Source organism: Labrus bergylta, chromosome 7 (assembly GCF_963930695.1).
Source record: "Labrus bergylta chromosome 7, fLabBer1.1, whole genome shotgun sequence".
Taxonomy (NCBI): domain Eukaryota; kingdom Metazoa; phylum Chordata; class Actinopteri; order Labriformes; family Labridae; genus Labrus; species Labrus bergylta.
This window is the reverse complement of record NC_089201.1, coordinates 15,965,949-15,992,512: the sequence shown is the minus strand read 5'-3', so window position 1 is coordinate 15,992,512 and position 26,564 is coordinate 15,965,949. Positions and strand designations below refer to the sequence as shown.

Genomic DNA, 26,564 nt, shown 5'->3' with positions numbered 1-26,564 from the left:
CTCACAACCCGTCACCCCTCCCAGCACCACCACCCAAACCAAACCCACCTTTCCCTTTGAGCTGGCTCCCTGAATCCTGAATGGCTCCAACACCAAATATTTGAGTCTCCGAGAGAGAACAGAGACGACGCACACCGGACTGACCTGCTTTCTCCCCCTGACGCAGGAGCGCAGACTGTATCTGCCCTGCTTTTCACTCTTTGTGTCCTCTGTCTCTGGCAGGCTGCACTAAGCTCTTCTTACATGGAAAGAGTAAGTTAAAAAGAAGAAGAGAAACCCTAAATGAAAAGGTAAGTGGTTTATATTTTGGATGGCGTAAATCCTGACTGTGATGTAGTCGTGAGGGAAGTTTACAGTCATACCATGCGGAGATATTTTGGGACTCGGAGTCTTGGTGATTACTGGTTGATGTGAAGTCTAGGGCAGTAGCACTCTCTGGAGAAGGAATGTAGTGACGATGAGTGAGGTTACCCGCCGTTTCTAGTCTGAATGCATCATTCTGACTCAATGATCTACATTATGTGAGCAAACAGCATTTCGTTTTTGTGAACCTGTAGCTGCAAAACGTGGATTCCTCCCGTATAGAAACCTGAAAACTAAGCTTAGAATTAAACGTGTTTCTTGACTGCTTCTCGGGAAGACTTTATTCAGGTTCATCGCAGGGCATGCTGCTGTTGTCACGCATTACGTTTGGGGACGGTCAGACTACGCAGTTCACGTACATGGAACTGTACACAGTTTTCAAGGTTTTTGTTTTTGCTTGTGCGTGTGTGAATATTGACATCGTAGGGGATTTTGCAGACACTTAAAGAGAGCGGGCTGCAGTAATGCGTGGGAGGATTCACGTGTTGGGGATCCTCTGCTTCAGACTGCCTCCTCTGCTGAGATGCCTAGTAACAAGTAAGAGAGAGACACGAAGAGAGGGAAACTTTGGGAAAATGTCATTTTCTGACACTGCTATCCATCTAACTATCCTGTTTATCAGCTATGTGTTACGACTGGCTGATTAAGCCACATTGGTTTATGTCTGCCAGAAAAGCAAATGAGGATCAGATAGACAGAGAGAGATAGAGAGAGAAAGCCCCACATCACCTTACTTGTGCATATTTGTTTTAAACAAAGCTCTGCTTAGAGTTAAGGCGCCTTAAATTCACTTGTAAACAACTTCCCGCAGCGGACTTGCGTCAATCCACACGTGTTACCTCAGACTTTCATGTCATCGAGTTTTTTGTCTAGGCAGCGGTGTAGCCTAACTGCATTTGCAAATCGTGCCGGTTCTTTAACTCAGTCTAAAGAAGAGTGTTGTGCAAATTGCGGCGGCTCCTCCATACCTGCAGGGAGGAGGGATGACAAACTGAGCAGTTCAGCACCATGGACAGCGCCTAGTGTTTATTTTAGACAAGTTCAGAACGGAAATCAGCTTCCTTCGTGTTATGTCAATGTTAATGTGTTTTTTTTTTAGTAATAAGTAGTAATCTGTTAGTAAGTTAAGTTTATCAAATGTACTTTTTTAGAAGTTGCACAACAGGTGGTTTCATCCAGACCTATTTAAAAACAAATCATGTATTAAAAATGAACAGTAGTAGGCCTATTCAAATTCTTTCAAAGTAATGTTGGTATATGTGGCTGATATCACCCTTTCCGGCTTTGACTTCTTATAACAGGTGGTTGTTTTAAAAAGAGGAAACCATCTCACCTGTCCTAACTAAGCTGTTGTGACGATGAGAGCTGCAACGTTTTCTGGTCGTTGTATGATGGAGTCAGACAAAGAAGAAGTCTGCTGCGGCTTGCATTTTGCAGGAGTCAGGAGTGCATACTTTTTTTTCGGGGTGGTGGGGGCTGGAGGTGGAGGGGGGGTGGGGGGGTATCTATAGCATAAGAAGTATCTCTGGCTGAGTTTGTCGACACCACGCGGTGATCTTGGTACACCGCACTGAGGAATCTCGGCTGCATCTCCCATTGATAGTGCTCCCTCTTTGATTCAATGATTGTTGAATACTGAGAACTATATGTGGAGGATGTGTGTGTGTGTGTGTGTGTGTGTGTGTGTGTGTGTGTGTCTTTGCATGTTTACTTATGTTGGTTTGTGAGAGATACTGGACTACTGTTGTCGTACTTTGGCTTGATTTGGTGATAAAAACGGAGAGCCAGACTTTAACATATTGCCAAATATCCAGAGTTTATAATTGATAGTTGTGTCTTTTGAACTATTCGTTGATTTCTTAAGCTGAATTTGATGTGCAGGTGAAATGCTAACTCGCTGTGTGTCTGTTCCCATACATGCTCTCGCCAGCAGTCACGGACATACAGTTGGCCTACAGGCAGGGATAAAAATAGCACAAACCGATGCGACGGGCGCAGCCCTTTTCCCTTCCTCAGAGCCGACTTTTCTATGTAACTGCCACTCAGTGAACACTCATCACCTCTATCTCTAAATCCCCCTTAGCCCACCCCATCCCATGCCTCAAAGTCTCGTGAATCTCCACGCGGCATGAGTGCAGATGGACGGCGTGGGGGTGTGTTGAGGGTCTCACAATAAAGGTGTTAGCAGATATTGGAAGAGTGGTGGGTTGAGAGACTGAGCATACTGTGGAGGGAGGTTTGTTTGTGCGCCTTTGCACGGACCAGTGTGAGCTCCCCGTGGGTCTATTCCGTGGGTGAGCGGGGTCTGGTGCGTGGGCACGGACTGTGAACATAGGAGATGGAGGAGAAAGCGGTTCAGTTCGCTGTGTTTTCCCCTCCTTCGGTTGCCAGATTTAGCGTTTTGCCCGCCAAATGCACTGGATGCTGGGATAAAAATTCTCCAAGACCAAAACGGCACTGACGCTTGGTGGGGGGAGATATAGAGACAGAGAGAGGAGGGAGGGTGGGAGGGAGAGAGAGAGGGAGGGAGGGGGGATGCTGGATGGAAACCCAGATGCTCCAGCATTAGAGGAGGGTTTTTTACCATGGAGATAACCTTCTCCAAAGCTGCACTTTCCACGAGTCCACATCACATTACCCACCTGTAATATTTTCCTATTTTGTCACTCATTTTTTCCACGGCACATTTGTGGCGAGCTCATCACACAGCGGCTCTGTCTTTAATATGGCTCTACGGGCTGTAAAGTGAGAGAATCTGAACGTGACGTCAATGCCTAGTAACTGACGCAGCCCTTCAACAAAAAAAAAGCATTTTATTTATTATTTTGCTTCTTCTCGTCAGCACAGCTTTATTACTAAATTTTACAGGGCTCCGTCGACTAAAACAAAACGGAAAGTCTGCCAGGGTGCGTCGGTGAATCCGCGTTTATCAGAATTTGGATCTATTTTGCGTTCATGAGTTTTGGCTGCTGAAGTGACACTGGGACGAGAAGCTTCTGAGGAGGGCGACAAGACATCAAATATTGTCGATGGTATTGGCATCGACGACCACCTCCAAATTTTAAGTTGCTCAGGGTGAAAGAAGTGTGTTTTTCCATGAGGCGAGGAGGTGCTGGTGCTGTTGGAGGCCCATCAGGTTCCAAAAAAAAAAAAAAAATCACTGCAATGATGCAACGGAGGGGAATCGTGGTTCTTGTGCAGAGTTGGAGAGGCAAAATTAATTTATATTACATGCACCTCACGTAACGTTCCTAAGCGATGCCTTTTGTGAGTGTTTTCCCCCTTCCTCGTACTGTGACCTAAAAATAGCATCATAGTTTTGATCGCGCGCCAGAAATAGACAGACGGGTATCACTTGTATAAAAAAGGAGGCGATCCTGAGCAAACTTGGACGTGCCACTGTAAGCCTACATAATAACACATGGTGGACTTAATCTGTTGCATTTCTTCCACTCTCTTGTTGCGGTTTCCAACTAGGCTCTCATCTTTCTCTGTGCTTTCTCTTTCTGCAGGTTAGAGCCAGGATATGCCTGCACCACGGTGAGTGAGACATTTATGTGATGTTTAACGTAGTGTACTTTTTGTGTATTTGGTAATGCATGCTCCGTAGTGCCTGTGCGGTTGCTCTTCTAATTCTGCCTCCTCCTCTGTCTTATGCACGCAAAGACATGACTCCTGTTCGTAGGTACGGATATTATTGGCATGCTGTAAAACCGAAGCACAGAGCAACCCTTCCTGCAGAGTAGGAATCACCCCCTTTGGTAAATAAGCAAGAGCAAAAAACTCCCTTTGTCTGTTGGCGCTGTTGAGTCTCTACCACATATTTATTTTTCCCTCCCCTCTCTCTGCTTAACCGCGAAAGCGAGGGGAACCCTTCTCTGGTGAGCGCTTAAGGACGCCTTTCCCTCCGTTTTTCTTCTTTTTTAAGAGGAGTCAGACTGACAGAGACGTGGCGTTGGAGGAGGAAGAGGAGGAGAGGAGGGAGTGGAGAAGTGAAGGAGCTGTTGCTGCAGCAGAGACCAGGCGCACCGCATGGGGAAACCCGGGAGCTGTCCAGCAGCAATGGTGCTGAAACCACACCAAGTGGCGGTAGTGGGCTGTTGCTGGAAGTGGTGTGTGTTGCTGTGTGTGTTTGTGTGCATGTGTGTTTGTGTAGGGGGTGTCTGGTGTTGTTCTTGGCAGCTAAAAGCTTTATTTACTCCTTTTTTGGAAACCAGCAGCTTCTATTCAGAGTGAATCCTCCTTCCTGGAGCGACGTTGGAGGAGAAATACTGAAGCTCCCCCGCCTCCAGTAATCCGCCTCTCCTCACTGAGGGGACACTTTTGGCTCGAAAATACATTTTAAGAGCGTTTTCCCGCCTGTGCAGTTTAAGCGGCCTCATAGGACGCAATAGGTAGAGAAAGAAAGAGAGAGAGAGCCATTCCGTCTTGGTTCTGCTCTCCTGCTCACGTCAGTACCGACATTTACCTCGTTCCAGTCCAATCCAAGAAGCCTTTAATCTGAATTTTATTTCAAATCCCGACTTTTTAAAGCGAAACTTTGCGACCGAACACACCGAATAGTTCAGCAAGTGTCAAGTTTGCAGCTTGCTTGCGAAATAGCTCAGCGTTTGAGTTCTGCGAGACTCGCCTAACTTCAATGCTATTAAGAGCTGTAACTTTGTGTCCTATAGCGACGAAGAGGGCGCACGAGAGGCGAAATGAGCGCCACTATAATAAGCTCTTAGCTACTAGAAAGAGTTTGAAAGAAGCATTCCCTTTTATGAAGGTATCAGTGTTGAATTAGCGACCCGGACCGGCGAGATGATGAACAGGCTTCAGGCGTCTGCACAGACCTGCAGACCCACTGGGACACGATAACCACGCTCAATTCCATCCATGTCAGTGCACGACTTTGGTTATGTTTCCTTCGTATTTTGACTGCAGGCTACGAGGCTAAAAATACCCACATCGACCACTTATCTTTGTCATGCAAAATCACGGTTGTACCTCACCTGAGATGCATTCCTCCACCTCCCAAAAAAACAACACATCTGCAAGTCTTCGTCGGGCAAAACGCGCAAATATCGACTCAAGGGGCCATATTTTGCTCAATTATTGAAAACCGATCGAGTAATTTCGACGAAAACAACGCGGATTCCCGAGTCGTGACTGCTAAAGTGAGTAATGTGCGCGTTGGCTGCGTCAGGAGAGGCAGTCACTGTGCAGTGCAGACGGTGGGGGAGAATCGTGACTGACTGGGTTGCAAATGAAAAGACCACCCAATAAAAATGCCCACAGCAGGAGGGGGGGGGGGTGAAAAAGGGGTGGGGGTCTTGGGGTCTGGAGTTGGCTTCAGACTCCGCGTATGCACTAAACATCACCCCGAAAAAAACTCCCCCTTCCTCAAACCCAAACATCTCCTTTCTCCCCTCCAAAGCTTGTTTTCAGTGTGAGACCCTCTCCTCCCGCGCATGCTGGCAGCCAACTTGAATGCAGACGAGTTTCATCAGTGATAGTGGAGAGAGAGAGATAGAGAGAGAGAGAGAGAGAGAGAGGAGCAGAAGGAGAGGGAGGAATGGAAGAGGGGAGGGGGGCATGTGTTGGTTCGGGATCAAACCTGATACAAACAAGGGGGGAGCAGAGAGATATAGAGGGGGTCCAGATCCAGATCGTGACCCGGCCTTCAGCTCGGTACAGTAACTTGCAGCTTTATGGAGGGGAGGTTTGGAGTGTTTAAGGGGGGTTAGATATAAAAATTGCTTCTGAAAAAGTAATGGAACTGTTCCAGTAGAAAAAAAATAAAAAAAATCAGGTAAGTTATTTTTAATTTTGATCATAACTTTGCATAAAAACAAACCCAACAAACATTAAAGATTGTTTGAACTCCGAGCGTGCGAGAACGAGTGGTCGTGATTAACCCTTTAACTCTTGATGTGATTATATGCAATGTGTTGTTGTGTTGTCAAGTTGTACATTATTGCCGTAGAAATGCTGTAAACTGCAGAATATCGCAATGTGGATGTCATATTCTTCTTCTTCTTCAAAAAAAAAAATCCTGCTGTAAACGACTGAGCTTCGCGGCTCCGGACTGAGTTGACAGTCCGGAGACCCCCGCGTGTTTTTTCTCAGTGGTACCCTCCAGTGAACTCTATAGGTGACCATGAGTCGCCTCAGATGCTTCTTTCTTGCTTACGTTGTGATGCGATGTGGAGGGCTGAGCGACGCGTTCCCACACTCTGTCGACAAGCAAATGTTATTTTCATTCTCACATTTTTGTTGCTCGCTGTTTGCATCCCCCATCCTTTTAATGTCGCTCGTAGCTGGCGCGTGAGGAAATGAAAAAAAAAGGGGCGTTACTTGTGATCATGTGAAAAATTCTCATACTTGCTTCCAGATAGCTTGTTTATTATTCTTGTCATCATGATGTAGGCACTAAAAAACCTCTAGCGTGACGGACAGTTTCGCATCCTACAAAAATAGATGGGGGAAGGAGAAAAGCTCATGCATATAAACAAATAGCTGCATCAGATGTTCACATCCCCACATCAATGCATATAAGTATACACTTTCTCTGGTATAGATCACAATTTGGTTAGCCCTGTCTATTCTTTTTTTTTTTCAAAAAGGGGGGTCCCTATATGAGCAAGACACCGATTGGTTGATGACGAGGTTCGCTTTCTCCAATAAGATCCCTCCCTGCTCTCTATTTATTGCCAGCAGTTTACAGCCTTGCTCTCTCCTCACCCAGAGCTCTGGAGCGGCTGCAGAGAGACAGAGCTTCACTATACACGGAGACACAGCACGGACCAGGGGATATAATACAGATAGAGAGAGAGAGAGAAAGAGAGAGAGAGAGAGTGCACTGACAACAAAACGCATCGATGCACAGCTCCCAGTGATCACACGGGCTCTGCACATCCGAGTGTTTGGATAAAAAAAGAAAAGGAGAAACAGAGAGACAGGGAGAGGGGAAAGGGAGATGAGTAAGGAATGGTTGAAGGAGGAGATAGAGGAGATAGAGGAGAATTCAAACTGAGGAAGGAGTGGGGATTCAAAACGAAAGGACCTTGGACAGCTCTCAGTTGCAGCAGCAGCCTTGGCATCCGGAGACCCCCTCCTTTTTTCTCTCTTTCTCCATTTCTCTTCTTCCTTCATCCATCCTCTCTCCTCTCCTACGAGTGAATGCTTGTGTGTGTGTGTGTGTGTGTGTGTGTGTGTGTGTGTGTGTGTGTGTGTGTGTGTTTGAGGGAAACACACTCGCCTCGGGTTGCCGATGACTGGAGATACAATCAGCCGAGCTGGGATGGGAGATAAATCCACGGGAGCGCGAGGAGAGCAGACTCTCCGGGTGTCACGGAGTCTCCGCCGGACGACAGCAGCAAATAATGTCCTTCACGAATCTTTTTGCGGTCTGGGCTTGCTGTTCATAACTATTAATCTGGGAAGCCCTTACCCCAAAAAGCATTTGCGGAGGGCGCAATCACCGCGCCGAGGCATCGACATCGGAAGACGGCTCCACTCCAGGAATTTTACAATCTTTTTTTTTCTTCTTTTTTCTGCTCGAATTTTCTTTATGCATTATTATTGTTACCATTTCCTCTTTTTATTTTCCCATTGCCACAGTTGTGGCTTTTATGTCTCGGTTGATTTTCAGCCCTTACGTGTGTCAATTTTTTTTAGTCAACAGTTTTCTTCTTTGGCAGAAATGAGACGAAGCTCTGCAGCCACGTCGCACCCAAGTTTTGCTCACACTCTTGCGTGCCTCGGTATCCTGAAGTAATATCTTTTTTTGTATGTTTGTCAACAAACATGTTGCCGAACACAAAACTTTGAGTCATGCAACATTAAGTCATATTTTCAGCCAAACACTCCCCCCCCCGCAAAACAAAATCTTTCCCGCCCCCCGTCTCACACTGAACATTTGACAGCCCCCCACCCCCCCACCACCCCCCACCACCACCAGCAGAAAAGAGAGAGAGAGAGAGTAAACACGGGGAGACCCTTGCAATGCACAAGTTACACGTGGGCAAAACAGTGGAGGGAGGTGTGTGCGTGTGTGCGCGTCTTTTGGGTGGGGTGCCACATTTATTGGGCGTCACTGAGCCCCTAATCCCCCTTTAAAAGATAATAATAATAAGGGGAACATGAGGGAAACACGCTCCCTTAAAACACGCTTGCACACACACACACACACACACACACACACACACACACACACACACACACACACACACACACTCACACCTCTGTAAGCAAAATGCATATGCAAAGGGATTCCCCAGCAAGGCCATGTAAAAGCCCAGATTAGCAGATGGAAAGGTATAAGCAACATCTGCAATAGCTGACCGTGCAGTGTGTGTGTCCTCCGTGAGACTATCCTCTCAGCCTCCCCTTTCACACACATACTGTGACAAACTAACACGTGTCTCCCTCCCCGTTTTGTGAATAGAAGTTATCCACCTCAAACATCAGCCCACCAATGTTCCTTACTTCCCCACGTGGAACACACAGAGACCCGGACATGGCCACGTCCTCCCAGTCTGACCCACCAGAGCCGAAACAGAAATAAAAACTGAGAGAGACAAAAACATCAATGTGAATAAGAAGTGATGCGTACACGCATAGTGCTCAAAATGATGAAAATAAAAGCCGGGGATGAGCACTTTCTTTCTTGAAAGACAGAGTAAAAATAGCTGAAGAAGATGCAACTCAGTTTGGCCTCAAGAAGAAAAGCACCTGCAACTTTACGCAAAGTTTTTCCTCTTCTGTCCCGCCACTCTTGAAGGCAGCATCAGTCTTTAAATGTATAAATAATGCCAAATAAACTTGTAAAATGAGCCCAAGCAGAAGCCAGGTTTAGTCCTGATCATAAATGAGTTGTATAATGACATATAAGGCACTTTGCTGCAAGACGCGCAAGTTACGCGCCAAAAGCTTGGCAAGAAAATCCATTGTCAGGGCGTAAAAAGTGACGTCACCAAGCAGAAAATGACGCAATTTAGTCTAAATAAAACCGTCTGCACGGTCTCTGGACGATGACGTAGATATCTAAAAGGAAAGCGTAACAGTTCTGAAAAAGTTCAGGACAGTAGCCAGCACGATGACACACCTTGCTTGAATAAATCCCATGGCCTCTGCAATTTCGGGGAGTGGCGTGTGGCACACCATCTGATCAAATCATAGAGATGATAGTGAAATGATGCGCTTGACGATTCAGATGATGCCCCGTTCCTGTCTGTCATACTGGGAAAAAATACTTTTATGAGATTACCAACGCAGCCTGAGACCTTGGTTAAACCAGGGCACATATGCTATAAATAACACAAAAATGCACACCTGTAAACGACAGAATACAATTATGTGACGTAATTTTCTTTGAATAGACACAATGTGACCTTTGACATCAGAAGAGGCCTCGTGTTTCTCCTTTTTCCGATGACAAAAGCCACACTTTTACGCAATATACATGGGTCTGTTTTGTTCGGAGATGTAATTGGAGCTAAACTAGCCCTTTAATCTAAAAAGTGACATAATTTTAGAAGTTTCCCGTATTGAGTGATACACGTCCAATACATAAAAACGGAGACTTTACTGTTAACATGTGACCGTGTGGCGAAATCTGACATCCACCTGCTCGGTTCATAAAGTTCCTCAATGTCCTCTCCAAATCGACATGCAGTGTCTCCTTCGGGGTCGTGTGGCTATGCAGACTAACTTTATAGACTGTTATATCTCACAGTTCGTGTCCTGCCTTTCTGTCTTGCAGGAGGGACAACGAGCAGTAGAGCAAAGGTGGAAATGAGGATAGTCGTGCGCCTGGCCGGACTGTGCTGCAGCTGCAGTGGGAGCAGCCAGATGTGCGCTGGAGAAGATAAAGGGGGTACCCACGTTTTGGATGTTTTTCACCGAGGAGCGCAGACAGAGACAACGACAGACTCCAAACTCCTTCCTTGTCTTCCCCCTCTTTCTCAACACATGACAGGTAACTGCACGGCCTGAGATGTGTTAGACGATATGGATGACGTCAAATCCAAATCACGTTTTGAATTGCATTTTGCGTGAGGCTCGTTTTGACTGCTCGGTGCTTGTGAGAAGGTTTTGTGTTAGCACAGAGGCCGGTAGTGCTGGATTGTGCTGGATTCTTCTCTTATTTCACATCATTGTTGACTTAAAATGATGCATACACACATTACTTTGTCGCCTTTATCTTGGCCAGCTGTACTAAACGCAGAGGAGATTCAGTGTAGGTGAAATGTGTTGTCAAACACACATAAAAACGCTGCGTAAAAGTAGAAAGCTGTTTTAAAGAAAACTATTTTACAAAAGTTTTGTAATATTCCAATTGTATATCTACAGGACAGTTTTGGGACATGCATTTCAGTCTTTATAGTTTGCTTAGTACTCCACATGTCCTGTTATGCATTCTTTTTGATTACGATTTAATTTCCATGTATGAGATGAAGCTATTCTGTGTGTTTGTCATCCGGACATTTGAGTCGCTCTTCTTTATCCTCCACACGCAAATTTCAACGGTTCATATCCATAAATATGTAACAATTTGTTCTTAAAATGTTCAGAAACTGACACCCAGGCCTTACCTTTCCAAATTATTGTTGTAATTGTCACGTCCGAAACAAAACACTCGTCTGGCTGCAGTTAAACTTGGAAAACCCAAACTTATGTTGGTTCAACCTTCACGCGCATCTTTTCCCCCCGGTAATTAAAGTTAGTGTAGATAGAAAACTTTATGATCACGAAGTTATCAAATGTATATATTAATGGATGACATTTAAACAGTTAAGAGCGTGCATGTATATAAGAAACAGCTGACTGCACCTTCTTCGGTAATCCTGTTGTTTTTTGCACCATGCACGAGCTGTAAAGTCCCCTCCCCAATACCTGCGTTGTCACCTCTCGGTGTGAGTCATAATTGAAAAGGCAGGTCAGGCAACGTCCCGCTGTCACGTCACATACAGCAGTCCTTGAAATAGTAGTTACCGGTATGAGAAGAAGGGGAACGAGTCACGACCCGTAGCAGAAATACAGGCCCCAAAAATGTCTGCATTAAATTAACACAGTGCTCCCATATTCTCTAGGGTTTATAACCACAGTTATTATTATTCCACCATAAATAAAAAACAGATATAAATCATACATTTATGGCAAATATGATCGTGTTCATGTGAGTTACATTGTCTGAAGGGTCAAAAGGTCCCCCGACCTTCCTGACTGATGACATTTGATTAGCACTGATTGGCATCCCTGTTTCAAAGTGTGCGATGGTGCATTCAGGTTCTTCTCCTGTTTAAGACAGTAAGGGGCTGCTATGGATGTTTGAGTGTGTGTCTGTCTGTTTGAGTGTGTTCAGTTTAAAGGAAATCCCACAGTTAACATCCTAAAAAAAGCACATTTCTTTAAATTGTTCCGTGAAAGGTAGTGTAACACTTTGTCTTTGTTATATACTACAAATGAGCATTTTTCACTACATATCAAAATCACAAGTTAGCTCTATAGGGCCATTTCACAAATGACCAAGGCTCAAGTTTCATTTATTTATTTGCATTTAGTTTTTTGGTAGTCTTTGGTTTATCACCAGAAAAAAACATCTTGTCACATCTCTTGTGATACGTACTGTATCCATGCAGATATTTGGGGGTTATTTGTGCAGTCTTTGAAATTTTCCTTGCTGATATTTTTGCCGCCACACAGTTACATAGAAGGTGAATGGAGTTTAGTTTGGTGCTCACAGGTTTGAAAAATCATATTTGAAAAGACCATGTTTATCTGGATAATACAAAAAAAAAAACAGTGCAGTGAAAGTTGCTCAAAGGAGAGCTGTTGACAGGGAGGTCTGTTTGTGGTCCAGAGCAACACAAACTCCTCAAAAATACAATATGTTCTTGTTAAATTTTCTAAATGTAATTTTTCCTAATGATGTGAGCAAAAAAAATCTTTAAGAGGGATCATACGTCTTTGACAAATTAAACCAAAGTTTTTGAAGAGAGTAGAAAAGGTGTTATGAGGATTTATATTTGTTAAGAATTTGTGTGAAATAACCCTTTAACTCTGCCTGAAAAGTAGCTCAAATTAGTCCTTAAAATGATCATGAATACAGATCAATTTGGAGTTTTGTAAACATTTTAGACTTATCTTTGAAAATCAGTTTGTGTTTTAAAATGTGTTAAATCACAAAACAGAAGTTAAGATTGTTGTGGATTCACAATTTATCGTTGTAATTGCATTATTTCAAAACCCTGTGATGTCATTCACTGTTGTCAGGATTGTTTACTCTCTCTGATCTCCATCTCGTCATTCTCCATCCTTTTTTTACCGTGATGCTTGTGTGTCGCTCCCTGCCTCAGCTCTGAGCACACTTACATTTTGGTTTTTGACAACAAAGCAGAATGGTTCAATGCTACAATTTATTTATATTGCACTTTTTTAAAACACAGCACAGTGTGAAAGGCCTTCACATGATTACAGATTGAGGACACAACCACACATACACACATACTGTATATACCAACATAAACCACGATTAAGATGCACAGACAGACAGAACATTAGTGCAAGTGGGATGCAAAATAGAGGTAGAAGTATCAAAAAGGGGGAAATGTGTGGTGTGTATTTTGTATCATACATTTAAATCTATGGATATTTTAGTAAGGATAGAATAAAGTGTATTGTATCGGACTGTTACATACCACGCCGTACCATATGTATCGTATCATAATACTGTGGCATTATTTAAAAGTCTGCTAACCATCAAACAGTGTGTAAATTGTTATTTTAAAAAAAATGCAGTTTGGCTGTTTTATGTTTCGCTCTCGATAAACTAACCCGCCGTTAAAATTCAGAAACACGTTGACATAGTTAAAGATATGATGATCCAGTGCTCACAACAACTCCTGACAGCTGATTACTTCACTTCTCTGTCGCTCTATTTTTAACCAGGTTGGTCCCATTGACATTAAGAACATCTTTTTAAAGGGAGACCTGGTCGAGAGAGTCAGCAGAAAAAACAAAAAGTTACAGACGGAGACACAAAGAGAGACACAAGTACAATTAACAAAAAAAGACATTTTGCATTAAAATAGAAAAATCTACGAGTCAAATCTGGGAGCCAGTAGTTCAAACTGTCGAGGTAAAAACACAGATATTTTGTAAAGTCTGCTTCCACGTCTTTCATTATAGATTTAAAAACATTTAAGGACATCAGCTCCTTGAGTTTGAAGTCATTCTGCAACAGATTCCAGGCTGAGGGTGCAGAATATCCAAAAGCCCTTTCCCTCAATTTCTGTCCGAGTGTTTGGGACGGAGAGCATAAAGACGTCCTGAGAACGCAAAGAATACTGTCCAAGACTTTTCTGCATTTGTCTAAATATCTCTGTACATACAGTTCACACCATCACACGTGTCATGCAGTGTGTTTTATCTGTCCTGATCTCACCCTACCTGCCCATGTGGGATAATCTATGGCATCTTCTTAAATAACCAATGACAGTAAAGTATGTTGTTTAGCACGAGCTACCTGTCACAGTGTTATGTAACTTTAAAAAGAGAGACGAGGAGCTTTGAAGACGTAGGCTTCAAGTTACAAACAAATGTGACAATACTACACAGTGTGTGCTGAATTTGAGCCTTTTACCCGGAGTTGAAAATATTCATTTCATGACCTTAACCTTTGTCCTATTAAGAGTGACATCACTTTAACTGAGACAGTCACAGTGTGCAAATGGCCTAGCGGTTAGGTCGCACCCCATGTATGGAGTTATAGTCGTCCAAGCAGGCAGTCTGGGTTCAACTCCAGCCTGGGGCTCCTGCATGTCATTCTCCACTCTCTCTCTCTTACCCTGATTTCCTGCTCTATCCACTGTTCAATTAAAAGGAAAAAAAAAACAAATAAAACTTGTGAAAAAAATAAAATAATAATAACTGAGAAAGTCGTAGCATGACTTTACAGTGATGTTTCTGTTTCCAAATTCAAGTGGTCCATTAACTCCTGGTCCGAGTCCTTTGAGGAATCATCATATATTACATTTTTGAACATAATCAGTCTGATATACACACTCTGGAGCTTTTTATTCTGATTTAATTTCTAATAAATAGGGAGAATGAGTTTTTAAGCAAGGGACTTAAAGTTTGCCTTCTTGTATTCTCACAGTGGAGAAAAAAAAAACATGCCGTCCCTTTCAGGTGACACCGCGATGCTGACTGAAGTTATTATAACGCCACCCTCAAGCAGTAATTATCTGTGTGATATTGGGGAGCTTGCTTGTGTCTTTTTTTATTTGTTTTTGTGCTCTGGATCGGGGGCTCCCAGACATTACTGTGTCAAGGAACCCCGCTGTAGCACTAACCTTTATCTTGGACCCCCCCTCTTGCAAGATTTCTTACATTCCCTTGTGCATTATGATGGAAAATATCCAAATTTAAGAGTACAACTTCTCGATTTATTTCCTAATTTTTAATCAATAAATCATCTTATTTATCCATTTAATTGAATGTATTTTTTTTTATAAACAGCTTCTTGTTTTCTGTCTTAACAGCAACCAACAGAAATAGTATAACAGTCACATTATTATTTAGTGTTTTCTCTCTCTTGATATTCATTCACTACATTCAGCGTGCCTTCCTTCTGTTGCATGTCTTTCTATAGCCACATGTCCGATGTGTGAGCAAGCCACTTAACCCCAAATTTCTCCAGCTGCTTGTAAATGTGATTAGTTACTTTTGATGGTCACTTTACCTAGCAGCCTCATCAGTGTGTGAATGTGTAGGTGTGACCTGCAGTGTAAAAGTGCTTTAAGAGATCAGAAGACTATAGGACTGCACTATACAGGCTCAAGTCCATTTACCATGACTCATAGTGGCTGCTCCATTCTGACTGGCCGGAGTGGTATGTGTTCATTTTGTTAATTGGAAGTTTAAAAGGAAGAAAATGGACACATACATTTAGATTTGAAGTGATTAATAACATGAATTTAAATGTTACTGCACTTCCATTTCCCCCCTCTTCCTTCCAAGTGAAAATGCCCTTTTTTTAAAAAACATTTTAAGAGCTTCATATTTTTGTCCAATTGAATTAACGTGGTGGTGTGAATCAAAATTTTTGTCACTGTAACCATATAGAGTGAAAAACCAACAGTAACCTGCTCCTGCTCATGATGATAACCTGTGATGAAAGCCTGATATAACCTTTTATTCCTCCGTACGTTAGAGACACATTCTTGCATACAACATTTTGAAAATGTCCACCACCTCTGAAGTGAGTCACTTTCTCCCCCCTGCATGATGAACGTGTTCACACTCCAACTTGCAGCGAAATACTCCACTAAACCAGATGTGTGTCTGACAAAAGCCAAATACCCAAATATATGTTCAGAAACACTGTGAAAGTGGATTTTTCACAATATGTCCCCTTTAAGAACAAAGGCTGTACAGACTAGATTTGCCCTCACAGGTTAGTTTAGTTGTTGTTTAAGCAATGAGGTGACTTGTCTGCTCTACTCTTTCGGGGTTAGCCCCATGTTGGGATGTAAGAGTTGTGAGTGCATTACACCTGGAATAAGTCCTGATTGGCTCCCTCACTTTGCTGTTGGACTGAAAATCTGCCAGTCAGCAGGTTTATGTCGTCTGGATTAGATTAGATGCTGTCGTCCTCCAGTCAGCCAATGGTCTGAATTTTTCTAACTTTAACTCTTTAAATGAAGTCTGTCATAAACAGTATTGATTCCCTGAAGACCGACATTAGTAAGACTTTTTTTTCTTCATTTGTATAGCACCTTTCACAGATACACATCACGTGTAGTAGCAGGGTGTCAGACCATGTAGGGCTCTAAAAGTTAGCACAAGGATTTTTAAGATGAACAAACTTGCAGGGGTCGGAAGGATAGAATTGGTGTGATCTTTTATTATTTCATGTTAAAAGCCGAGCTGCTGCGTTTTGGACAGTTTGGTGACGGTTTAAGGAAGTTTGGATTAAATGGGTTAAAACAATTTTGCAGTAATCAAAGCGAGAGGAAACAAAAGCATGACTGATCATCTCCATGTCAACCTTGGTCACAACAGTACGGCGGCTGGGAAGTGCAAAACAAGATAACAAATTGTGTGAAACACGTTTACAAAATGTGAGACAAATTGACATTTTAAAAAACATTTTTACATTTTATAAAACAAAATCACAAAACCAAAACACTTTTACCAGTCCCCAAACAAATTTACAAACAACAGAATCTTGACAGAAAGGGAATGTACTAAATGACTGAAGTGAAGACTTGGCAAACAGTGATCTGGAGTGATGCAGAGTTTGTGGTGACAGAAAGATGTTTTGCCCGTTTTGGGGAACTCGTTTGAGCCAGATTGTTCAGTTTTGCTTTCCTGTGGACGCTCTCTCAAACCTTTAAAGGACACAGATGAGACGGAAGGACCAGATATGCACTTTTAAATTTGTCTCAAGCTTTGTAAAAGTGTTTCACATTTTGTTTTGCACTTCCCAGCCACCATACAACAGCTTTATGTTTTGCAATGTTCTTCAGTTGGAAAAAGAAAGAGCGCACAAGCTGGCTGACACCCAAATGACGGAGGTTATGCTAAGCACATGCACGTAGCAGATGACGTTATGGTTTTATCTTGAATGTCCATACGATCAAAATCAAGTGAACCATAAATGAAAACCTTGTAAAGATGTTAATATCGGTTTGTTTTTTGCTATGCAGTAAACAGGATGTTTCATTTGAAAGATCTTGAAGGTGAAATGTTTTTGATTTTTTCAGTGACCATCAATAGCACAGTCTGACTTGAAAACAAGCATACATACAGAGTTGGGCCTATTTCCGCTTAGTGTCATATTTCTGTATTTCTTTTGCATCTTGTTTGATCTATTTGTATTTTTGTATGTGCTGTATGAATAAAGTTGCCTTGTCTATATTGGCAACATTTTGGCACTAGACCTTCATCAGGCAAACGGTGCAACTGCAAACTGTTTGCCTGATCTAGTACAGAAACCAATAAATGTTATTTTGCAAGTTGGACAGTGTGCAGCAGTGTGTACACATTACTCTCATAAGAACCTCGCTTTTTTGGGGGAGCTTTTTGGGCCTTTATTGGAGAGACAAGACAGTGGCTAGAGCCGGAAATCAGGAACATAGAGAGTGGAGGAAAGGAGTGACAGGTCGGATTTGAACCCAGGCTACAGCCTCTTTACATGGGGCACACGCCCCTAACCACTCGGCCAACAGCGCCCCAGAACCTCTCTCATGAAACAGATGTGCAAAGTCTTCTTCTATAGTGAAGATTAAACCTGTGATTTCATGAAATTACATCTTTTCTTAGCAAAACTGTCAATTCAACTTTTCAGACTGCAGCTTGTGGATATATCTTTCAAACGTTGTAGGTATTGACGTTTTTCTTTTTTTAAAGATATCAGACAATTTTGCATTGTGAGAGAGAGACTGGTTGTCCTGTAAAGTATTGTGTGGTATCGGTTACCGTATGGTATTGTGTTTCGTATCGACTGCCCCCCTTTCACGAGGTTTTAGATAAAAATAAAATGTCTGACAATTCTCAACATTTTCGATGCTGGAACCAGTGCATGTTTGGCATTTTTAATTGAAAAATTACCGTAACTACTAATAACATATCAAAAAAACTTGTTGGTCTGCTTTAACGTTGTCTGTTCTGGTTCAAGATGGGACTGTTACACAAGTAGCAAGTGTGGAGGGTCGGGATCGGATACGGGGCGGCCACAAGGACAGTGGCTCCGCAGGTGTGGCGCCTACACTCTAACCCCTGAGCTAAACCAACGCCTCTTGAGGTTATTTTTAAAAACAGAAGATTAAAAACCCTGTTTCTCAAAAAGGATGTGAAAATGTTCACAAGCAGAAACTGGTGCAATTGACAATGAAAGTATGGAAACGTTGTTGTTTTTTTCTTTAGGAGCATGTTGTTTTGCTCCAGTATCTGATTTAAAATCTTTCTGCTGACAATTAAAATCTTTATTTAATTCTCAGGAGGCAGGACATGACATAAGATAGCAGATGAAGTGGTGGAGTCTGACACTACAATGACACTTGTTTTTGCCTTTGTATCAATGCTACGTGTAATTGGACGTAATCACAATATCAACAAACGAGTGGAGAAGAAAATATCTGCGTGTAGAAAAGAGACTAAGCAGATGTCAACCCTGCCTGCTCTTGTGGTGAATTTTACTGAATATTTCCTGCCGCATCCACACTTCATGCTGAAGTTTCGCTACGGAGCTGGCAAAAATCAGGGTAAAAAAAACAAAAAAAACATCTCATCCCGAAAATTTTGGGGAATTTTCAGAAGTTTTGTGTGTGGTTTAAAAAAAACAACTGACTGAATATGTGGTTTCTTTTTGGCACTATGTATGTCAGGATTATATGTGTGTCTCTTGGAGTTTTGGGAGAACTTGATCTCGTAGCGTTGAGAAGCGGTACTCTCCCTGTCAGTATTTGAATGTGGGGAGGAGAGGGTGTAATCGTGTGTGTGTGTGTGTGTATGTGGAGTGGGGGGAGTGTATCGTCACCAGCACTCCTGGTCGTGACTCACAGCGCACAATGCTTTTCGCTCCTCTCCTGAGCCCTTTATTTATTTTTAGCTGAGCAACGTTTTGTACACCCAAAAAGTAGTCCTGCAGTCTAGATCACATACACGCACACACACACACACACACACACGCACATACACATACACACGCGCACACACACACACACACACACACACACACACACACACACACACACACTCTTACTCTAATGATAAAGAACAAACCTGCGTTAATCCTTTCAGTCTGAATTTGTTTTTATTGGTCTGTCGTTGAGATTGAGGTGAATGAGTTCTTTATGTCACACACACCAAAGTTCACATTTCTAATATGTCACACTGCATTTGTGTGAGTTAGTGAGTGTGTTCATGTGTGTAGTCCATCTCCTCGTTGTCTTTGCATTGTACAGATAACTGAGCCTGCTGATGATGCAGATACAGAAGACTTTTTTCCCCCCAAAGCTTTTTGGTTTTATTGGTTATCAAATGGCTCTTATTTTCAAATATTACAGAACATGAACAGACACTAGAATTTGGTTCAACAGGATTATATTTGCTGATAAAAACATTGTATTTATACAGTTACATTTCCGTCGTCGGGCCCTGGTTTAGTTCAGTTGGTAGGGCAGGTGCCCCATGAACAGCAGCCACTGATCGCAGGTTTGACTCCTGGCCCTGGTGCTACTTGTTGCATGTGATCCACCTCTCTCTCTCTCTCTCTCTCTCTCTCTCTCTCTCTCTCTCTCTCTCTCTCTCCCTATATTTCCACTCTATCTTTAGCTGGACTGTCTTGTTGAAGGCAAGCTCCTGATAAGCAATCTTTAAGAAAAATCTTACAAGAGGAGTTCTCCTAATCAAAATCACACAACTTTAAAATTACAAACAAAAGTCAAAAAATATTACAATGTTGGAAACATGTTGCAAATGAAACAATGTGCTGCAAAGAGCCGAAACATAAACGTTTTCAAAGCATTAACAAACTGAGCGCCCTGCCGTAACAGATTACTGACGTCACTCAGGCATTGGCCAGTAATATTTACAGTCTATGGTCGTTCCCCACTCCATTTCTGACTCTATCCACTGTCCTGCGTAATAGTAGAGGAACTTGGGCCCCTAAAAAATGAGATACCCCTACCAAAGGTAGAACAAAGCACAACCATATTTTTTCATAACTTGAACATGTCTAGTTTATGAAACGGATTGTTGTATAAAAATATTTTTCTGCAAAATAACTTTTTTTGGATGTTTTATGAATCTTACCAAAAAAACAAAAATAGGTCAAATTAGGGCTTCTCCAAAAGTGACAGCTCTAGCCTTATCACATGTATCTCTGGGAATCAGAATCAGAATTTCACCAAATTTGGACAGGATGTTCACAGATAGTTATTACTGTAGTTACAATTATGCAAAGTTTTTATCAATACCATTTTCAATTTTTGAATTTTTCACACTTAAACACACATGTAGTTTAGGCGGAAATTGAAAATTGAAACAAAAATTCAAAAGGTATGAATATCAAAGTCTGTCATTTTTAAGTAAGTACTCCAAACATTAAAATATGTCATTTGTATCTTCTTTAGACTGTTATCTCAACATAAAAGAAAGTTATTTGACTTTTCACTTGACCCTCTGCTGTCACCAGCCCCTAACAGGTAACTAGTTCAGCCAGGATTTCAGGGCGATCTGGTACAATGGGGCCCTATGGATGTGTATGTGGGAGGTGGTGGCCACAAACAATACATTAAGACTTAACAAGACACAATATAATTGTATTCTGCAATATATATGTAATTAAACATTTTATAGTTATTCCTAATACATTTGGTCTCATATTTTCTATCTTACATATGATTTATATGATGACACTCAGAGTCAACCCGCTGCTTTCAACAATATTGTCACCTATGACATTGTTTCTATTTCATTCTAAAAAATTAAAGCATTGTCTTGCCATCAGTTGTGAAATATTAATGAACTTAAAAACAGTATTGATATATATAACCTTGAGTTCTTAGAAATTAAATATACTTCATATAGTCTATTTGTATATCTCCCATACAGCCTGTTGTAGTTTCATTTATGTATTTCAGTCATATAAAGATGGTGTGTAGTCACCATATCTCCTGCTTTTAAGATGAACCCTAGTTACTCCAGAGGATACACTGGATGAAGGGATAGTTTTTGTAATACCATAAGTAAGTCTTATGATGGCTTAAATGTGTGTAAGGTAAATTAGGATAACAATCATGCAAACATGTTTATAAAAAAACTTCTTTATACATTTATAAATGTATAAAGTAATACTTCATTACATATAATGACATTTGATTTTAATTACAAAGGATGATTTCCACTTTTAGAAAAAATGACTGTGAACCTGAGAGCTTAACACCTTGCAACTACAAACCTTTGTGTCACACTAAGCATCCCCTGGGGACACAAAGTTTGACCTCTTACCTCACAGGAGCTTTAAGAAAACAATTGCTGCAGAAAATAACCATCAACAAAGTCAAATCAAGACATCACAACCAAATCAAGACATCACAACCAAATCAAGACAACACAACCAAATCAAAACACCACAACCAAATCAAGACAACACAACCAAATCAAAACACCACAACCAAATCAAGACAACACAACCAAATCAAGACAACACAACCAAATCAAGACACCATAACTAGATCATCAATAGAAAAGAATGCAGATGGCAAAACCTTACGCAGGCATCAAAATCAATTGTACACCCACTGGCTTTAGTCTGATGAGCATTTAGCATCTGATCAACATTGCCCTGCCACCAAACATAATAGCTCCCTTCGGATTCTCCATTCATATAATCTATTCTAAGACAAATGACAACATATAACCAAACACACAACTTTTTTGTTTAAAAATACCTTTAGCTATGTTCTATTGTCTGTGGCTGGATTGCCTGTAGATGGTAATGCCTTTTCCTTGCATTTTGTTGTAATGGCTGCATGTGGTTATTGTGTCAGTATTGTCTACTTTTTGTTGCCTTATCTTTATTTTGCTGTATTTGATTGTGTTGAATGCATTTCTACAATTCTACAATTTATTTAGCAGACACTTTTATCCAAAGCAACGTACATCAGAGAGTAAGTAAAACAAAAGCGAGGATCTAGAGAGGAGGAAAACGATGTCAGTAAGTGCAAATGAACAGCTTTAAGTCAGATCGGACACTACTGCTTACAGGCAGTGCACAGAGGCAAAGCACAACATTGACAGCTGTTCTTGGGAGCTCAATCAGTATAGAAACCATCTTAAATTCATGGTTATCAAACAAAAACCATGAACCCTAGTTACACCACTCTTTGGTTGTGGTGTCTTGATTTGGTTGTAATGTCTTGAATTGGTTGTGTTGTCTTGATTTGGATATGTTGTCTTGATTTGGTTGTAATGTCTTGATTTGGTTGTGTTGTCTTGATTTGGATATGTTGTCTTGATTTGGTTGTGGTGTCTTGATTTGGTTGTGTTGTCTTTGGTTGTGTTGTCTTTGGTTGTGGTGCCTTGATTTGGTTATGTTGTGTTGTCTTGATTTGTTTATGTTGTCTTGATTTGGTTCTGTTGTCTCTGGTTATGGTGTCTTGATTTGGTTGTGGTGTCTTGATTTGGTTGTGTTGTCTTGATTTGGTTGTGTTGTCTTTGGTTGTTGTGTTGTCTTTGGTTGTGGTGTCTTAATTTAGTTATGTTGTCCTGATTTGGTTATGTTGTCTTGATTTGGTTGTGGTGTCTTGATTTGGTTATGTTGTCTTGATTTGGTTATGTTGTCCTGATTTGGTTATGTTGTCCTGATTTGGTTGTGTTGTCTTTGGTTGTGGTGTCTTGATTTGGTTGTGGTGTCTTGATTTGGTTATGTTGTCTTGATTTGGTTATGTTGTCCTGATTTGGTTATGTTGTCCTGATTTGGTTATGTTGTCTTGATTTGGTTATGTTGTCCTGATTTGGTTATGTTGTCCTGATTTGGTTGTGTTGTCTTTGGTTGTGGTGTCTTGATTTGGTTGTGGTGTCTTGATTTGGTTATGTTGTCTTGATTTGGTTATGTTGTCCTGATTTGGTTATGTTGTCCTGATTTGGTTATGTTGTCTTGATTTGGTTATGTTGTCTTGATTTGGTTATGTTGTCCTGATTTGGTTATGTTGTCCTGATTTGGTTATGTTGTCTTGATTTGGTTATGTTGTCTTGATTTGGTTATGTTGTCTTGATTTGGTTATGTTGTCCTGATTTGGTTATGGTGTCTTGATTTGGTTATGGTGTCTTGATTTGGTTATGTTGTCCTGATTTGTTTATGTTGTCCTGATTTGGTTATGTTGTCTTGATTTGGTTATGTTGTCTTGATTTGGTTATGTTGTCCTGATTTGGTTATGGTGTCTTGATTTGGTTATGTTGTCTTGATTTGGTTATGTTGTCTTGATTTGGTTATGGTGTCTTGATTTGGTTGTGTTGTCTTTGGTTGTGGTGTCTTGATTTGGTTGTGGTGTCTTGATTTGTTTATGTTGACCTGATTTGGTTGTGTTATCTTTGTTTGGTTGGTTGACTTTGTTGATGGTTATTTTCTGCAGCAGTTGTTTTCTTAAAGCTCCTGGGAGGATTGTTTTGGTTGGTTATGGAGCTCACTTATACTGATATCGTTAAATGGTTTACAAAAGCAAACAAGACCTTAAGATAGAATATATTCTTCTGTGAAGTTATTCTTATTTGTTACTGCTTTCAGCGGGTTGGTGTCATTTTCTACAGCCAAGATTCAGAGTTAGGGATACATTTGACGGTTCAAACTTGGCAGAAGGAGATTTTTCATCAGTAAACACAACTTACACAAGCACAGGACAAGATCAGCGAAGAGATAAGAGGTCAAACTTTTTCCCCAGGGGATGCTTAGTGTGACACAAAGGTTTTTAGTTGTACGGTGTTAAGCTCTCAGGTTCACAGCCATATTGTCTTAAGTGGAAATTCATCCTTTGTAATTAGCATTTAAAACTCAAATGTCATTATATATAATGAGGTAAAATAAGTGTATAAAGAAGTTTTTTATAAACATGTTTGCATGATTGTTATCCTAATTTACCTTACACACATTTAAGCCATCATAAGAACTGTTTTGTATCCCAGCTCCATTGGTTGCCTGATAAATCATTCAACAAAAATAGCTATTGTAGCTTTTTTTTAACACTTTATCATACTTAGGGTATTATAAAAACTATCCCTTCATCCAGTGTATCCTCTGGAGTAACTAGGGTTCATCTTAAAAGCAGGAGATATGGTGACTACGCACCATCTTTATATGACTGAAATACATTAAAAAAACTACAACAGGCTGTATAGCCGATATACAAATAGACTATATGAAGTATATTTAATTTCTAAGAACTTAAGGTTATATATATCAATACTGTTTTTAAGTTCATTAATATTTCACAACTGATGGCAAGACAATGCTTTAATTTTTTAGAATGAAATAGAAACAATGTCATAGGTGACAATATTGTTGAAAGCAACGGGTTGACTCTGAGTGTCATCATATAAATCATATGTAAGATAGAAAATATGAGACCAAATGTATTAGGAATAACTATAAAATGTTTAATTACATATATTGCAGGATACAATTATATTGTGTCTTGTTAAGTCTTAATCTATTGTTTGTGGCCACCACCTCCCACATACACATCCATAGGGCCCCATTGTACCAGATCGCCCTGAAATCCTGGCTGCACTAGTTTCCTGTTAGGGGCTGGTGACAGCATAGGGTCAAGTGAAAAGTCAAATAACTTTCTTTTATGTTGAGATAACAGTCTAAAGAAGATACAAATGACATATTTTAATGTTTGGTGTTCTTACTTAAAAATGACAGACTTTGATATACATACCTTTTGAATTTCTGTTTCAATTTTCAATTTCCACCTAAACTACATGTGTGTTTAAGTGTGAAAAATTTGAATGGTATTGATAAAAACTTAGCATAATTGTAACTAATAACTATCTGTGAACATCCTGTCCAAATTTGGTGAAATTCTGATTCTGATTCCCAGAGATACATGTGATAAGGCTAGAGCTGTCACTTTTGGAGAAGCCCTAATTTGACCTATTTTTGTTTTTTGGTAAGATTCATAAAACATCCAAAAAAAGTTATTTTGCAGTGAAATATTTTTATACAACAATCCGTTTCACAAACTAGACATGTTCAAGTTATGAAAAAATATGGTTGTGCTTTGTTCTACCTCGGGTAGGGGTATCTCAAAAACTAAAGCCTTTTTTGGGGGTTTGTTCCTCTACTATAAAGGCATAAAAAGGTAACAGTTAAATTTGAGGCCAGATCAGACTCACAACAATTTTTAAATAATCAATTTAGTCATCAATGTCAACCAAAACTTAAATACTCATCCAAGTAACTTAACGTCCACTTGACAGGCTGAGCAGGCGAGCTAGTTCACCTTTTCTTGTTGTTTTTTAGCAGCAGTGTTTCGTCCGCCATCACAAGTAATATTTTGGTTTCTGTAAACGTATGTACCTGAGTTTTAGCCAAAGTGAGTTCAGGGAGTTTGCTTGACACAGAGTTGAGTTTCTGGGTAAAATAAACAAAGTTTGAAACATTGGATCACTTAAAACTTTATCTTCTTCAAATCATAATCCTTGTTTAATCACCACCTCTCTGCTAACACTCATTGTCTCTGCCTATCTCTTTTTAAAGTGTTTTTAAACAAAACATACAGTATTTGTCTAAACCTGTCTGCACTTGTATACTGTGAACCTTGAATTATGTATGATGCTTGTATCACCACAAAAAGTTTTCTCCTATTACTAAGGATTAAAGGAGCAATATGTAACTCTGACACTAGAAGTTAAAATGAGTACTGCAGTTCAAATTCAAGCATTAGAGAGAGCTGTCTCCCCCGCCCCCTCCTCTCTAGAGTCGATGCTGACGCAGGTTGCCATGTGGTGGACACTGAAGCTTCAGTGTTTAGCCAGCTCTGAGTCAGTCTGTAAACCTTTCTGTGTTCTAACCTCTCTCCATTTTTCAAAAGCATCTCCAATATTGATCCTAGTTTGAGCACGTTTCTGCTCGTGGAGCTTATTAGAAACATGCAGAGGCTTTTTAGGTCGGGTACAATCACTTCTATCTTAACCAGTTCTCTTGCCCGCTTCCATCACTGCAACACCTGTTGGTTTGACCTGATAACTGGTCTCATATCTGGCGAACCTAGGGACATCCAAAACGGCCTATAGGGGTGCCTTTGAACCGCTTACCTTCTCTGGTCCAAACTAATCCAGAGCATTCAGGACCAGAATTTAAAGTTAGAAGGAGGACATACTGGCTGCTGCATTGTTGTCAGAGAAGCCAGCACTTCAACATAGCATGTTTCCTTAATGTGTGATCTTATAGTAAGCTCACTTTATCATTTAATTCAGTAGATATCTTACATGTTGCTCCTTTAAAATAGCAAAGTTCCCCTTTATTTTATGTTTATTACAAGAGGAGTCTACAAGCCTTGCGATGTTAAGAGCTATCCAAAAAGAATGACACTTGGTTTTGTAGGAGCTAGAATGCTAGCGTGCCGTTCCTTTGCATTTTTTTTTTTGAGTTAGCATAGATAGAGAGCAATAGAGCCAAAGGCGGCCATTTTGTACTGAAT

At 40.9% G+C, this 26,564-nt stretch overlaps 1 protein-coding gene across 20 annotated transcripts in view; it reads left to right on the top strand.

Moving 5' to 3' along the window:
- Positions 1 to 269: 269 nt before the first annotated feature.
- LOC109985990 (uncharacterized) overlaps positions 270 to 26,564 on the top strand; it is a 47,343-nt gene continuing 21,048 nt past the window's right edge. For 2 of the 20 annotated variants that reach the window (XR_010666670.1, XR_010666669.1), the window contains exons 1-5: positions 2,949 to 3,764; positions 3,876 to 3,903; positions 4,030 to 4,124; positions 4,292 to 4,475; positions 10,112 to 10,327. Coding sequence is in view for 3 of the 20 variants with exons in the window: in XM_065956874.1 (XP_065812946.1) it covers positions 3,890 to 3,903; positions 4,292 to 4,428; positions 10,112 to 10,327 (367 nt within the window). In the remaining 17 variants the exon portion in view is untranslated. Of the gene's footprint in view, positions 291 to 501; positions 522 to 577; positions 901 to 2,938; positions 3,765 to 3,875; positions 3,904 to 4,029; positions 4,125 to 4,291; positions 4,476 to 5,711; positions 6,158 to 10,111; positions 10,328 to 26,564 lie in introns of those variants that run through there. The other 18 variants (XM_065956874.1, XM_065956873.1, XR_010666661.1 and 15 more) reach the window with 16 other exon arrangements.